The sequence below is a fragment of the Amblyomma americanum genome, chromosome 8 (assembly GCF_052857255.1).
Source record: "Amblyomma americanum isolate KBUSLIRL-KWMA chromosome 8, ASM5285725v1, whole genome shotgun sequence".
NCBI classification, from domain to species: domain Eukaryota; kingdom Metazoa; phylum Arthropoda; class Arachnida; order Ixodida; family Ixodidae; genus Amblyomma; species Amblyomma americanum.
The window spans coordinates 38,465,640-38,482,093 of NC_135504.1; the positions used below are offsets into that span (position 1 = coordinate 38,465,640).

The window sequence follows — 16,454 nt, forward strand, 5'->3', positions numbered from 1 at the left end:
GGCTTCTCGCTCTCGCCATGAAATAACTCACAAATATGGTAACAGAGAATCAAGAAAAACACTCCATTGCCTAATATGCGTTCAGTGAGAATACCGGTTACGCATATGATGCAGAGGGTAATGAATAAAAATAAGCTGAGCTGCAAGCGCCGGTTTTTATACTTATACTTGCACTGAAAAGACCTCGTATTATAAACGTAAGAGCGTCCTAAGTCGGCAAAAATTATCCGGCGTCGGCGACCGGTTGAATCCTCGTGGTCGGAGAGGCTGGAGCAACTGGCCGCTCTGGGAACCTAGATCAGCCACCTAGACCACCTCTTAGGCTTCATAAATTTCAATTGCAATTCAATTCTTTATTCACCAGAAAACTGGACGGTCTCCAGGGCTAAAAGTTGCTGCCTACAACTTGACTGGGGCCCTGGAGCCGTTTACAAAGCGGCAGCAGGCATTGGTGGCAGAGTACGCTAACATTAATTACAAACACTGAGTAGCAGAAGGCATCAGAAAACAGAGACCTGCTGCATGATTTATCACAACAATAGATTCACAACCAGGTCACCGTATTGTGCGCAAACTGAATGGCAGGCGGCAGTTAGATTATGATTAACTAGGAGTGCAAATAAAATGCTTCCCTGTTTGGTGAAGTTTACGCGGGTGTAACGTCCAAATGCGGCTCAGGCTGTGATGGACGCCGTAGTGAAGGGCTCCAAAAATTTCGACCCACTGGGGCTCTTTAACGTGCACTAACACCGCCTTTAGAATTTTGCCTCCATCGAAATTCTACCGCCGCGGCCGGGATCGAACCCGCGTCTTTCGAGGCAGCAGCCGAGGGCCATAACTACTGAGCCACCGCGGCGGCCTTTCTCCATGTCGATCGTCTTTTCAGAAGTGCTGTAATGTACTGGATTTGGTTTTCAGCTTACCTGCAGGATTAATTTGTCGATGTAATTTTCGTACTGCGCATTTTCTTTTTCAAAATGATCGCTAGGCGCCACCCCTCTAAGTAACCATCTCGTAGTTTGTAACGTATGCGCTGTATATTCTCTCTATCTCTCTCTCTGGGGAAGTTTCGCGACTGGTATTGATCACATAGCTCCGTAGAAATCGTAAGCAGCAAAATGGCCGTGGTAGTCTGCGGACGACCGCACCTTGTATGTCTCGCTGGACGAGACGCGCCTTTTGAAACTGGATGCCTGCTTGAGCTCGCAGCCGGCGACAGGGAATCGGCCCCCCTGCCGTTCCAGCTTGACGTTGGAACGCTTGGAGATGAAGCCTTTGTAGTTTCCCAGCTGGATGACAAAGTTCGCACCGGCCAGGTCGAAGCAATGTATGATAGACTTGCGGGGAGACGGGACGTTCTTGCTCATTGCGGGCCACTGGTTGAATGAGTCAAAGTCGGCGAGGTCACCCAGGACCTTCGGGTCACCGCCTGCAAGGAACAAGATCGGCGCCTGTCATCACAGAGTCCTTGCGCAGTAACGGCAAAGTGGTTACTTCGTTTAAGCAATGTCCATTGTGTTCTTGAGCTTCTCTGACCCTGCGTCAGGCTACATCTCTGGAAGTTGCCCGTCACGTTTCGAGGCTTTACAGTGCAGGCCAGGTAGGCTCCCTACAGAAATATCGAGTGTAAACATAGCACTGTGTGCTGCACCCTAGTGTCTTTTCAGCTGCTTCCTTGCTGATTTTCCCGGAATTTCCTGGAACGTGACCCTCAAAAGCTGACGATGAACGTATTAGTAAGTTATAGCCTAGCGCGTTCCGTGATCTGCTACCGTGATCCGCTTCCCCGGGGCACCACTTTGTATTGCTGATTGGCCCCGACGCGGCAGGTGCGCACGCAGCTTACTGTAATGTAGCGCCATCTAGATTCGCCATGGCGTTATACGCACGCGCAGTGGCGCCTTGCGGAAGTGGATCACGGTAGCGGGTCGCAGATCGCGTTATGTTATAACTCTCTATTGTCACGTTACGAGAACACACCGTAAGCTTTTCTGTGCAGATAAAAATTTCAGAAACAGTGTACCGGCAACATGGAAAAGAGTCGGCATCCAGTCCGTGACGTGCATGAGCTGACTGGACACCCGCGCCTGGTTCTGAAGCAATGGGCTCCAGATGAAAGCCGGGACCCGGATGCCGCCCTCGAAGTAGGTTTCCTTGGTGCCACGGAAAGGCCAGTTGAAGGACCAGTTGCTGCCTTCCATCTCGTCCACAGGTTGTCCGCCGCTGGACGAGACGAACACGAAAACCGTGTTGTTGAGCATGGTCCGGTTGTGCAGGGTGGCGAAGATCTGACCCACGGATCGGTCCACTTCGGCCAGAGCGCCTGTACCGCAGAAACCAGAAACGCGGATACCAGATTCTTTCCGTCCACTTAGTTCTTGACGTATTTAGCGGTTTCCTCCGAGTCCCCGCCGTGAGCAACAGCCGGGGAGAACTCGGCTGTAGCAACCTGCCCTGGGTGTTAGCCATGAAACTTTGAGAGGTAAAAGTCGCACGCGGTTCCTGCTGCATCAAGTACTGTGCATAAATTGGACAACGCGGCGGTTTCCCGCCTTTTCTTCGTCCTACTCTAAAAATTGCGCTGTCGTGTATTCCTAGCTTTCGTGAATTACGAACTAGCCTGATCAGCCACGCTCGAGAGTAGCATTTGATCCCTCTAGCGCAAGCGGCGTAGAACAGCCATGTCCTGTTGTACCCTTCCTTCCATAATGTTGGACATAGCAAAGTGAAGCACGCTCCATGTTATCGCGCTATGCACCTTCTCGTGACGTAGTTGCTGCGAAGGCCGATTAAGCACTCTAAAACTCGCCATTGTAAAGCGAAGCTCACGTAGTAGCTCTCTGTCGACACCTTTAGCGTCCTCTTAGCCTCCACAGCGCGCCAATGCCCAGCGACACTAGCGCACCCGTGGTGGCAAAAGCACCGAACTCCTCCCCCACTGCTGTACGTCATCATCATCGGAATCAGCCTGACTACGCCCACTGCAGGGCAAAGGCCTCTCTTATGTCTCTCCAATTAGCCCTGTCCTTTGCCAGCTGCGCCCACAGTATGCCCGCAAACTTCTTAACCTCATCCGCCCACCCAGCTTTCTGCCGCCCCCTGCTACGCTTGTCTTCTAGTGGAATCCACTCCGTTACCCTTAAGGACCAACGGTTATCTAGCCTTCGCCTAACATGCCCTGCCCAAGCCCATTTCTTACTCTTGATTTCCACTAGGATGCCATAAATCCGCATTTTTTTTCTCATCCATTCTGCCCGCTTCCGGTCTCTTAACGTTACACCTATCATTTTTCTTTCCATAGCTCGCTGCGTTGTCCTTAGATTGAGCTGAACCCTATTCGCTAGCCCCCACGTTTCTGCCCCGTAGGTGAGTACCGGTAAGATACGGCTGTTGTATGCTTTTCTCTTGAGGGATATTGATAAACTTCCATTCATGATCTGAGAAAACCTGCCACATGCGCCCCGCCCCATTCTTATTCTTCTAGTTATTGCCCTCTCATGCTGTAGGTAAGGCGACACGGATTCCTCCGATCGTAGCACTAATAGCTTTACTGCAAATTAATAACTTTGTTGGTGGTCACGAATGCGCGATTAGTCTTTGCTGCCAAATGTGATGGTGGTTTTAAAAGGTCTGTCGTCGTTTGGGTCCATACATTCCTGTCGCCATGAGTTGTTTGGCTTTATTTCGCAGGGCACTGTCCAGGGCTGAGGCGCAGAGTTAAATCGACTTTTCCATCGCTGTGAGTTTGGCCCCGTACTCTGTATCCCTCAGCGCCTCCCGTATTCTTGTACATTTTGCTACTCTCTCACCTGCCAGCAGAATCCTTTTCCGGAGGCCGATGCCCTCGAATGTGTGCAGGTACTTTAGAGGGCACTGAACAGAACCGTGGGAGTTGGCTGCCTGGACGCCTTGGTGGGCCACGAGCAAGAAGAGTGGCTGCAGTGCACGGCATAGCGGGAACCATAAGGAAGCGCTAACACGACTGCAGGAGGCATTAATGCGGGAATACAGTAAACGTCTACGTTTTGGGTCCTGCCTGTCCAGTTCATGACTACCCAAAATTTCTCCACGTGGCTGAGCATCTAAAGAAGGAGGTAATGAGAAGGTAAACGCAACATTTACACGAGGGGTGGCGGCGGTGCAAACACAATGCAAACCCAGAAAAGCCCTTCACAATCCGCGCTGGAAGCGTGCTTACTCACTGAATTACTTCCGACAAAATCACTATTAATGTAACCCGTGGTGCTGATCAGTAAACTCACTGGATACTGATGAGCTCTCAAGGACTAGCATATGTTTGAATCACAAACTTCTTTGGAGGCTTCACTGCCGCTTACGTCTAGCTTGCTATTTCAATGAGCTTACCTTAGTTTTGTCGTGGCTTTGGATGATTTGGACGGCCCTCTCTGTAAACAGGCGGGTTGCGTACTTGCCCGTCTGGTTCCAGAGTACCTCGCTGTTGAGCCGCAGGTCGAATCCGTGAAAGTCTCCCGGCTTTGGCTGCACCCAGAAATGAAAGAAACGTGAAATAGTGGGAACCTTCAAGTCTATCCTCTCTTCCTGTCCCCTCACCTCTTTCATTTCATTTCTTCATTCTGCCTGCTGTCCTTTATTTCCGCTGCCCCAGCTCAGGTGCTTCAGTATCGATGGCAGATGCCGGGGCTAGCAAAAATCTTTTCCTTCCTTTTTACTATTATTTTTAATAAAGCCACTACCACCACCACCACCTTCAAGCAGAAAGAGCATTCAGGGTGCCAACGAAGCATGCGAATGGGAATTACACCCAAATCAGTCTCTGGCTAAAGGAGACCGAGCATTCTGGTTCGGAAAGCAGAGTCGTTTAGTATAGCCTCAGCATTTCAAAGGTTCAATTTGCTAAGTCTCACAATGGCAGTCGCAACAGGAACGTTCCTTCGCGGACCGCTACTTTCTGCTGACGTTTGCCTTGTATTTGCGTGGCTTTAGCGCGCAGCAAGGCATCTTTTACTGGTATCATCATCGTGGAACAATAAATACTGCCATTAACTTTAACCAGTTATGAACATCGTTAATGCACTTTAATTCAAAATAATAATAATAATAATTGGTCTTGGGGGAAAGGAAATGGCGCAGTATCTGCCTCATATGTCGTTGGACACCTCAACCGCGCCGTAAGGGAAGAGATAAAGGAGGGAGTGGTAGGAGATAGAAGAAAGAGGTGCCGTAGTGGAGGGCTCCGGAATAATTTCGACCACCTGGGGATCTTTAACGTGCACTGACATCGCACAGCACACGGGCGCCTTAGCGTTTTTCCTCCATAAAAACGCAGCCGCCGCGGTCGGGTTCGAACCCGGGAAATCCTGATCAGTAGCCGAGAGCCCTAACCACTGAACCACCGCGGCGGGTGACACACGTTGGTCGAAATCGAGTTTTGGTGTCTGCTTCCTGCTTTTTGCTAGTAACCAGTTCGGTTCTTCATTGCTTTGGAAATTTGTGCTCTAGATTTAGGCTGGTAGAACAAGCGGCTTTATGTTGGTGCACAAAATAAAATAACGGGTGGTGAAGTTTGTGTTCGTCAGGTTGGTTCTGATCGATGGCTCCGGCCATCGCCTCACATGTCATAGCTAGGAAAAATTGCCGTTATTGGCGATCTAATGTCGTCCAAAGACAATGCAGGCACGCAGCTGGCCATTTGTTCCCATGTCAGCTCTCGCTCTGCGTCTGCCTGTGATCCAGCCTATCCGGGTTTCCCCGTGACAGGTTCTATCATAATTGGGCAAAACAACAAAGGCGGCAACATTAGCCGCGTTCATAGCAATGAGTTATTGAAGCGCAATAGAAGCAGTTTTAAAGCTCAATTTCTTCCAACTCGGCATTGGAGCTAAAGTGCACTTTGCTGGTATCGGTGCATAACATGGAAGATAGAACATACGGCGCTCAACCGTTTTCAGACTACAATGTAACAATGACCAGCGATGAAGTGTTGATTTGGCATGGTTTGGTTTATGAGGCTTTAACGTCCCAAAGCGACTCAGGCTATGAGGGATGCCGTAGTGAAGGTCTCTGGAAAATTCGACCACCTGGGGTTCGTTAACGTGCACAGACATCGCACAGTACACGGACCTCTAGAATTTCGCTTCCATCGAAATGCGACCGCCGCGGCCGGGATTGAACCCAATGAAATGTTGAAATCGCGAAAAGAGTGAATCTAGTTTCGCTGCCCGTAATAAATTTTCTTGCTGTAGTGTATAGTTCCGAACATAGACGGCGCAACACGTCCGTTTTAGCATATGAGACACGCGGTCGGATATAACGCACGAAACTTTTGGGTTGAACTCAAAAAAGTCACGATACGAGCGTTTAGGCAAAATTTTTTAAATAGCGACGATGCTCGTAAGTCGACTTGCAGGACACAACACACTTTCCGTGATCTAGAAAAGGGCGCTTCAGGGAAGCATTACAAGCAGTGAAGTACAGTGTCTCACATCAGTCGACACGTGTGTCCAGTAGTCACCCGGTCCGCTCCATTTGGCAAAGGCCGTGTCGAAGCCGCGGTTCTCGGGGATGAAATCTTCTTTGTAGAAGCCCAGGTTCCACTGGGATTCAGTGTTCACACATAAAAGAGAATAAAATACGGATCAAACACAGTCATTTTTTTCACTGGTTGGTTATTTCGTCTCAGGCGCTATATTTAGCAGCCGTCTGCAACCTGGTGCTTGGCCTGCCTCTGAATTCAAGATATTGCATCACTTTTTCAAAGCTAAGCGTAATAGGGGTCGTATTTTGCAGCATTTAATTTCGTTATTTCATATGATCGTCCGCTGCCATTGACGTATAGTGGAAAACGTACACTGGTCGGGGCACAAGCACACCCACGATGCCTTTTATTCGTATTATCGGGGTCCTACGCTCAATGCTGCATTGCAGAACCGGCGCCGACCTACGACGAAGCACAATGACGCGTTTGAAAGGCCTGACGAGTTTTTTCATCGCCACTTCCCTCTGTGAAAAAAAAAATTGCCGTGGCTGTGGAACGAACCGGCGTAGAATGGTGCATGTGATACGGCCAGACTGGACAAGGTGGCGATATGACAGCTACTGCAGGCGCCCCGTCCAGACCGGCCGCTTGGCTACATCTTCATGTTTTCGTCACGTTTGACGTCACGACCAAATGAAGCGAAAACTAAATCAAGCGTTACAGAATGACGCAGCAGATTTCCAAGCGTTGTTTAGCAGCCTTCATAATGAATTCTCAGAACTTTCATTCAGGATCCAAAGGTACATGGGACCATTACCACAACTGCCATCATTATTTACCGCAAAGAAGGTCACGTACTTCGTGACGTAACTTGAGTTCTTTCTTCCTCGCAATGCACACAATGGATAACAAATAACGTTCCGAAAAAAAGAACCGTGCTAAAATGTTACGTGTTTGTAAAAAAGGCCTCATGCATACTGGCAAACCGAGAAATTTGAGCTTTTAGATAATTATCAAAGATTTGTGCCCCTTATCATGTCGTGCGGCATGCGATGTTCAGTCATAGCTGGAAACTGTCTAGTTTGATAAGTCGTCCCCTCATTAGAAGCTTTCGGCTGTACATTTGGCCGTTGAATTAAGCCATGGAGGCTCGAGATTAAAATGAGTGCACAGCTGGAAGCAATGACCAGTGCCGGCGCTATCCAGGAGTCACATCTTAAATTATTTCCCGCTGTCTTGAGCACCAAAACTCGCTGCACCCAAAACCTGTGGAAGTGGCCTTAAAAGCCTCAAAATAAGCACTGAAATATTTTTTTTTTGGCCCCACGAAATCTCGCTTGTATACAGGGTCTACTGAAAGTAACTGGAGACATACAGTACATCCAGAAGCATATTTGTGAGGATGTCGTAGTGTCGTCGACTGAGATGTGGTCCTCCGCCCTGTCCTGTCAATAAGTTTTCAATGAAGCCTGCCATCCAATTCTGCACATAGGTGTAGCATAAAGAAATATCAGACACTTTACCTGCGCTACTAATCTGAAGCCGCCCTTCACAGGTTGGTGTGAAGATTACCGCAGCCTCTGTCAATCCTATCACCAAGGAGGGCCAGTTAGCAAGCGGGAAGCCCTGCACCGAAATCGCAGAAAGCGAGGCGCACACGCGCAAAGACTTACAACGCCGACGAAATGCGTATCGTAGCCCAAAGACTTCAAGAAGTCGGGAAGCGTTCTGAAAAGTGCGGGAAGAGCAGTTGGTTGCGAAGGCCGTATTGCCTTCGTGATACCTGCGACGAGAAAGACGCATGTCAAAGTCAGTAAAGCGTCTAAGTTTGATACTTCTTTTTTTAAAAGATTACGTTATTATTATTAACTTGCAATCAAAAGAGTCACCCGCCGGGGTGGCTCAGTGGTTAGCGCGCGGCTACTGATCCGGAGTTCCCGGCTTCGAGCCCGACCGCGGCGGCTGCGTTTTTACGGAGGAAAAACACTAAGGCGCCCGTGTGCTCTGCGATGTCTGTGCACTTGAAAGATCCCTAGGTGGTCGAAATTATTGCGGAGCCCTCCACTACGGGCATCTCTTTCTTCCTTTGTTCTTTCACTCCCTCCTTTATCCCTTCCCTTACGGCGCGGTTGAGGTGTTAAACGATATAAGAGACGGATACTGCGCCATTTCCTTTCCCCCAAAACCAATTGTTATTATTATCAATACTATTAATCAAAAGCGTCTGCGTATAATGGTATACTATGAATGCAGCGTCTATTCTGGGCCCTCTATCCTGTTTAAACAGTTTTGCGTATCTGCGAGGCATATTGCTTACTGGCGAGACTATCGCACAGTGCGTTGAAGTAATCTCTTAATATGCAATGTGCAGCTGGTGTACGGGGTTTTGCGGTCCTGAAGCCACTCAGGCTATGCAGTAGGCAGTAGCAGAGGGTTCCAGATAATTTTGACCACCTGCGGTTCATTAACGTGCACTGACATAGCACAGTATACGGGTCTTTAGCAGGTATTGAACATAACTATGAAACAACTTTATACCTTTTTTCTACTCAGTCATGTATACGACTAAGTGAGGATCGTAAAGTTTTGCACGGCTTTTTCTGCGGTGGTTTTCTTCATGACGGTTGTCCCTCGTCAGTGGAACGTTGGTTCGCCCTGATACTATACCTTCTCCACAGGAACTAGGACTCTGTAGCTTTACAGTGGACATAGTTCGTGTGTCTATAAGCGACGTAGCACTATCTTGAATTTTTACCTGCACATTTTCAGCTGAGGTACAATTGCGCAGCGTGTCAAAAGGGGAAAAAATTAACTGCAAAGGACCCATAAGCTCCGCCTTAAGCGTACGACGCGATAGCGTTTGTGGGTTAATGCCCATACATGCGGAATTGATCTTTCGCTAATTTACATTCATGAATCCCTGCGAGTCATCATCCCACTCCAGGCGCAGCGGGACAGCGGTTAAGCAATGCAGCACTGCCCTGCGATGGAAAGTGCTGCCACCAGTGACAGCACTTTCCATCGCAGGGCAACCGTGGCAGCACCAGTGGGCTTGTGCGACCCAGGTTGCCGTTCCCGAGAAACCTCTCGCGACCAATCATCAATTTTACTGTCACCTGCCACGGTGGGTGGTTCGCTCACAATTCCGACACGCACGCAGGTTGTGATGACAGCAGAAAGTCAAGTAACCTAGGTGACTCCCTTAGGTGACTCTAAGTAACCTGGGTGACTCCCCTCCAGCTACGAGGGAGGCTTGAAACGGTCGCCGACACCGACTCCTGGTAACACTTTTCAGACATGGTGCATTAACGCTCTCGCCTTGAAACCATGCAATCAATGAAAAAAAAAAAAACCTTCGTGCGTTGTGCATCTGCCGGAGAAGTAGCTGCCCTGTGCGAAATCTCTCAGTTTAGCAACCGAATCTTGGCGATGTATTCAAATGCCACTGTGGGATGACCCTTGGAGTTATATGCCATGAAAGTAAAAAAAAACTGACATCAGATTATCAAAGATGCTGGTAGTTTCAGCGCTTGCGGACACTGACTCCGAGCAACCAGTCTTCTTTGTGCAGCAATGAGATCCTATGTGGGGCCCGCTCACTGGCTCAGAGATCAAGCTACACCTGCGTTTATCCAGCGCACAGCTACACCTGTTCGGACGCACCTGCTCGGAAAGGATACACGCCAGTCAGGAATCCAATCTTGGAGCCCACGCCGGAAGGAAGGGTGTAGTACTTGTGCAGAATGACGCCGTCGGCGGCCAGGGCATCGATGTTGGGCACGCGCACCTGTCGGGAGCCGTGGAAACCTACATCGGCCCAACCCTGCGAAGAAACAGTGGCGCATTACAGTGGTACAGTGGTTCAGGTGGTACAGTCGTACACAGACCTGTTTCGAGCGCTCGAACTCCGTTTCGTCTGCGCTCCGCAGCGCGCGGAGTGACGTCTAGCGGCAGCGCCTGGTTCGAGAGAGCGCATCTTTGAGCATCGTCTGAGCGTCAGACACTCGATATCTCAAACCAGGAGCTGCCGCTAGACGTCGCTCTGCGCGCTGCGGAGCGCAGACGGGGCACGGAGTTCGAGCGCTCTAGACAGGTTTGTGGACGACTGTACCGAAGCACAAAAGGTCGTACACGTAACAGCAACAGCAATGAAACTAAAGAGTTACCTAACAAGCCGATTAAGTATGGCAGTGGAATCACAGGTTTGACTTGTCTCCCAAAAGGAAAATAGCGAAGGAGGAATTAGTGCTTTTCAATGAAATTGAAATGACGAACATTCATGTCTTAAAATTAAAGTGGAAGTTAGAGCTTCCCAGGTGTTCAAAGAAAATGCGCAACCCTTGCTTGACTGTGTGCCTACCAGAACGAGTTGAATTTTGGCTTCGACTGTGGGCAAAACGGCTGGGAGTAGGGAAATTTTTCAAGTCTGCGTTGACATCCAGTAAGACGACTTCTATACAGGTAGGCAGTAAAAAAAAATGAGACAGTTAACATCGTCCAATGTACAAAACATTTTTTTACGAAAAATGTTCGGAGAAAGTAGTTTATCGCGTACACATCCTATATGTTCGCGGCTGCCTTGGTCAAGTCAGGCTGGTTCATCATTTTGTGCTCTGTTAGTGACGTAACAAATGGATAGATGGCTGCCCCAGTTAACTTCTCTGATTTGCAGTTGATAGCACACACATTATCTGCGGAAACAACAGGCAATCGCTTGCACTGGTGGAGCAGCTGTGGTGTAATTTAGCTTAAGGCGTAATTTTATACATAGGGGAAGTTTGGCACTATAATGTGCCAGCAAGGAATTATATCTGAAATATAAGGTTGAATACAGAATTGTCAACCCTTAGAACACAGCAGAAAGAAGGTCTATACTTCACCGTCTTGCCGTTATAAAGAAGCGCTTTATATATTCTTAGTTTTTCTTTGTTTTTTATTATTTTTGACACAACACACATCAAGTCAGTTTAAGCATTCTCGAAGTGATTTCGCAGAACTTCCACGTGGGTTCTAGAATGGTTTCGTTACCGGGGCATCGTGTCGCGCTACGCACGATTTCGTCACATTTGGCCGCCTTTTGTCACACAAGCATAACATTTTGTCACACAAGCGGAGCTTAAGAGGTGCACAGGCTTGTCCATACATAAATTGTGTATAGACAATGCATATACATCTTATAGACTCTATTTCCTTCCTATAGATATTTATTTTCGTCGATTCATAGTATATAGACTGTCTATAGACAAAAGTCTACTGAACGTTTATGGCCATAAACCTATATATTGTGTATAGAGTCTATAGACAGAGGCCTAAGGACAGTCTATAGACTGTTTAAAAAAATTTTGCAAGGGCGCAGTGGTTGGGCAGTTTAACATCATGAGACGTGCGGCAAGCAATAATAAACAGCTCGAAACTGCATTACATACAACACAAGATCGGGTTATTTATATGTCCTGGCGTGACATAACCATCATCACATGCACATTATGTCCGCTGAAAGACAAAGACATGTTACAGTGATCTCCAATAGACACGTGCTCAGCTGTTCCCAGTCATCGATCCCAACAAATTTCGTAACATCATCTCTCTAGCTTTCCAAGTACGCACTACAACTTAACAAGTGCATGAAGCAGGAGGACACCAGTAGTAAAGAGCAAGAAAATACAATGCAAAAAAACCTTCCACGCACCGAACCCTACATAATAGCACTGATCAAAAATTCCATGATATTCAAACCCCTTTCACAGAATTCACTTAATGAGGCACACTTGCGCTAACAGGCCACAGGAACTTCAAAACATTTTAAAAGAGAAAACATGCATTGAGGTGCACTCACCAAGTCTTCAACCATGATCACAACAATGTGCGGCTTCAACTGTCCTGTGACGACGAGAGCTGACGGCAGCACAAGCAGGAGGACCACGGCATTGCATACCTCAGGCATATCGATAGCCTCCCAATTTATGGGCCACCAAAATAAAAGACGAGTTACCCCCCGACCGCCTGTTTCTCAACGGCGTGCTTAAGAGATGCCTCTGCATGTCTTCACTGTGTACACATACGGGCGTGGATCAGGCCATGGTCGATCTTCACGCCGGACGCGGAGCTGTTGCTCTTATAGCCATTGCCGCCGATGATGGCACAGTCGGCGCACCAATGACAGGCATACTTGCGCATACACAAAGGCAAGATCGGATAAGATAATTTTGTGCTACGCACCAATTGTTCAGGCAGCGCACAATTTTGGACAGCTTCTTCTACGCCATGTTGGCTGCTGTTGATGATGATGATGCTGACCTCAGGCTTACTGGCACATACCCACGGCGGGGGATTGTTCACGGTGCATTGCAGATACAAGCGCACTCATGGGCAAGGAATGAAGAAGTTGGATAATTTCGTGCCTTAGACCCGAATTAGGATTTAAAAAATGAAAAAAAATAAACGAAATGAAAAGCTTCTGTTGTTTGTCGCCACCGTCATTTTCTTCGCTTCAAGAGTAGTGTTGATTGAAGGTCAAGTCAGTGGCATTAAGTGACACTGGGAAATTTGTCTCACTTCTTGTGCAAGCCGGTTATAGGGAACCAGTATTGATACCGCATCCCCCCCCCCCCTGGTCTAATGCTCGACGCCCTCGAGCCATTACTGCAACTGATTTTCGAATTGAAGTGAATCATCAGTGGTTGTTCCGTCTCATCTAAGCAACGACGGACAAAATCGCATACTTTTACAGAACCTGAAATGTCAGTCTCAGAAAACGTGAACGGGATCTGAAAGAGCTTATCAAAAATTACTTGTAGAAAACGGTTCGTTGTGAACAGATTAACACCAACTCTAACTAGAAAGAGAAAGATGAACAGAAAGGCAGGGAGAACCTTTGTAACCAACGCGGAGCACATCTTTTCTTTTTCGTTTATTTTGTAGCGAGAGCTACACTGCGCAACCCAGTCGAGCATTTCGGCGTGAGCCTGGGAGGTCTGTAGTGCACATTCGCGAAACCAGAGAGGAGCAGAAGGTGCGCATCGCATGACGTCACAGTTCGCCGCAGCCGCCGCGCGAGGAGCCGCGCCGGCCTGACTGCACCCGCCGCCGCCGCGCGTGAATGCGCATGCGCGGCAATCGGAGAAGGGCAGCAGGTGCGCGGCGCATGACGTCAGAGCTCGGCCGCCACCACGGCCCCGTGTAGGGTCATGTGGATATACAGCGTATGTGCGGCTGTGTATAAAAGCTGAGGTGATACGACTAGGTGTATCACAATCGCTTCGTATGGGTGACGAAAAAGAGACTCCAGCCGCCGCTATGCGGCGGTATCGTCAGAAGAAGATCAATTCTTCGGACGCAGAAGTCGTGGCCTGGCACTTGGCCGCTCTGCAGAGAGAGAATGAACATCAGAAGGCTAAACGAGTGGCTGAGATGCCTGAGCAAAGAGAAGAACGTCTTGCCAAGCGGAGACGCCAGGAGGCGGAGCATAACAAGCGGCACATAGCAGCTCGCATGGTTCCTTCGCAAGAAAATAAAGATAAAGCAATGGCAGCATCATCATCAACAACAACTGAAGAGGAGGATGTAAAGGCTCGTCGTATAACTGACCACGCGATTAGACCAGGGGGGAACTGTATCTCTCGCTACGTATATCCTGGCATAGCTGAGCTAAGCCACTGCCAAGTATTGGGAAGGGGATGGTGGTTTTTACGAGCAAAAAGCTCGAAAATGCCATTATATTATTTCTAGTGTGGACAGGAGAGTGAACAGTAATAAAACTGTAGAAATCAGCCTCTGAATACTGTGACGCAGTGAAAACAATCGGATTTTTCTCAGCGCGCAAAACCACTGGTACACATACTCAGTGGGTATATAGAAAAAATAACAATCACATCGAATTGCAGCTTCTTCTCTTTTGTCCCTTTTGTAATCCAAAAATCAGTACTGAATGTGCAGTGTTATTGAGGTTTATAGGACCTGCTTTTGAGCTGGTATTTTCAACATGGGGCTGCATTTTTCTGCTAATGTTGAAACCGCAAATAAATAACAAAAATTATTTGTGAAGAAAATTAAAAACAGACCCATGCTGCAGCTTGCTCTAGCGGCGTTTCCGTTTTTATTCTCCTTATTATCCGTCTTGCTCCAAGAACGAATGACTCGCCATTACTTACCGTACCAAGGATTAACAGTACACAGCTCACTATCACCGAGGTTACCAACCGGATATCTACCAGAATTTTGCCGGCCTTGTTTCGTGTTCCCCGGGATTTTTCGTGACCATTCGGCCGTCGTAGTGTTATGCCGTACATAGATTCATCGTAGGAGGACTTTTGATCCCCGGTGTAGAATGAATACGAGAATGTCGCGCTGAATAAGGACGTGAGCTAGTCTTGGGTGCTGGCCTATTTTTACAAAAGCAGCACTTCAGCAGATATGGGCGTTCGCGTGAGCCAAAAATGGTGTACTATTATTAAATACAATGAGCAATTGTGCCCTTTTGATGGAAAGCGAAGTAGAACAGTTAGTTTATTCTTAACGAGACTGTCTGTAGCTGGAAGACTGTCTTCAACCGCGCGATGAGAGATCTTTGCCGCCAGCTTTCTTCAGATACATGCCCTTGAAATAGCTCTAGCAAAGACATGGTAAGTTCAGGAATGGACGCTGATTGCATCGCTTTTTTCAGAACTTCAGCTTCGGCAAACTTCACATGTGTGTTTGAGCAGAGAGCGGTGGTGATTCTGTGGCCTGCAGTGTGCTGAGGCGCTTATAATGAGAATGAAACGAGAGAAAAAAATTAAGCCGCTTATGAACAGCAACATTTAGTGTTGTGTCTTTATTTTCTGAAATAGTCGGACTGCAAATGTTGCTAAAAATTGACACTTGGTAGAGTTACCTTTCAGATATAATAAGCAGCATCAAATGCAAACTTATTCCTTTCTTCTTTTCATCCTTATTTTCTCTGTTCTTTATTATTGCTTGCTTAAGGTTCTTTCTCCCATCTGGAATTTTTCTCTGGTTCTCTTGCCCCTTACAGCTCATGGCATACGTATACCTAAATGTGAATAAAATGTTGCGTGCAACGAGTAATTTATCTACAGCATAGAAAATTATCAATTGGACATAATTTTTCGAATCGTTGAGCGCTCGTATTTCTGACATTTACGTGACTGATATGTTAACAGGTTCATGGCGGTCCGTGTAATCAATATTTCAAAATAGAAGGCAAGATTGTTTAGATCAAATGATTTACTTTGTTTGACGGTGTGCCCCTACATATAAATGTGCATTGTGCAGGATGCGCTTAGTGGAAGTGGTGTTTAATTCACACAGTGATATGTGATTGAGAGCATAATTTAAATAGGCCCGCACACCTTTAATATTGCTGCCCGCATCGAATGTCAGGACGCTGATTGGCCTAGCACACATCATGGTTTGCAAACAGTAGACATATTAATATGAAATGAAAGGGCCGTTGATTTGAGCATTTTATGTACCACTGTTTCTTCCTGAATTTTTCCTGCAGTACGCTTCTGAAATCTTTCTCATTAATTTGCAGCGTAATTTCGCGGCTGTCATGCAATTAAAAAGGCATGATGGGTGCGGAAAGAATGACGCTACTATGCACGTAATACAGAGCACATATGGAAAGATTAGGGCATATCGAGGCAACGTTATTTTACTCACGGGTACCTGTTTTTGGGAAATACTTGCATTGACATCTTCATAAAACAAAAAAGACTGCGTGAAAAAAGAAACCTACCCGCATTTCCATTACTCGTGATGGGGACGCGTCATATTTGACTACCGGTGAAAGAAGTTTTTGGCATGTTTGTGCGTTACTGTTTTATGCCGTAGTTTGATTTGAGGCCCTGTTGTTTTGCACTCTGGGTGATAGACAGCAATACGGCGTAGGTCTCAGCTACGTCACCTTTGTTCTTTAAGGTCTACCTTGCAGTTTTTCTTTTGCGCTGAAGTCATGGGCACCTGCAAGGGCTAAGTAATCAGAACTTCTTTAAGA

At 47.5% G+C, this 16,454-nt stretch overlaps 1 protein-coding gene across 2 annotated transcripts in view; it reads right to left on the bottom strand.

The window, feature by feature from the left end:
- Positions 1–12,908, bottom strand: part of LOC144101398 (arylsulfatase J-like) — a 29,001-nt gene extending 16,093 nt beyond the window's left edge. Inside the window, exons 1-8 of one of the 2 annotated variants that reach the window (XM_077634541.1) lie at positions 12,294–12,820; positions 10,121–10,280; positions 8,131–8,240; positions 6,465–6,575; positions 4,366–4,500; positions 3,810–3,936; positions 2,024–2,323; positions 1,149–1,429 (exon numbers count right to left, since the gene is read on the bottom strand). In XM_077634541.1, coding sequence (XP_077490667.1) covers positions 1,149–1,429; positions 2,024–2,323; positions 3,810–3,936; positions 4,366–4,500; positions 6,465–6,575; positions 8,131–8,240; positions 10,121–10,280; positions 12,294–12,401 — 1,332 coding nt within the window. In that variant the 5' untranslated portion in view covers positions 12,402–12,820. Of the gene's footprint in view, positions 1–1,148; positions 1,430–2,023; positions 2,324–3,809; positions 3,937–4,365; positions 4,501–6,464; positions 6,576–8,130; positions 8,241–10,120; positions 10,281–12,293 lie in introns of both variants that reach the window. The other variant, XM_077634542.1, reaches the window with a different exon arrangement.
- Positions 12,909–16,454: the final 3,546 nt, after the last annotated feature.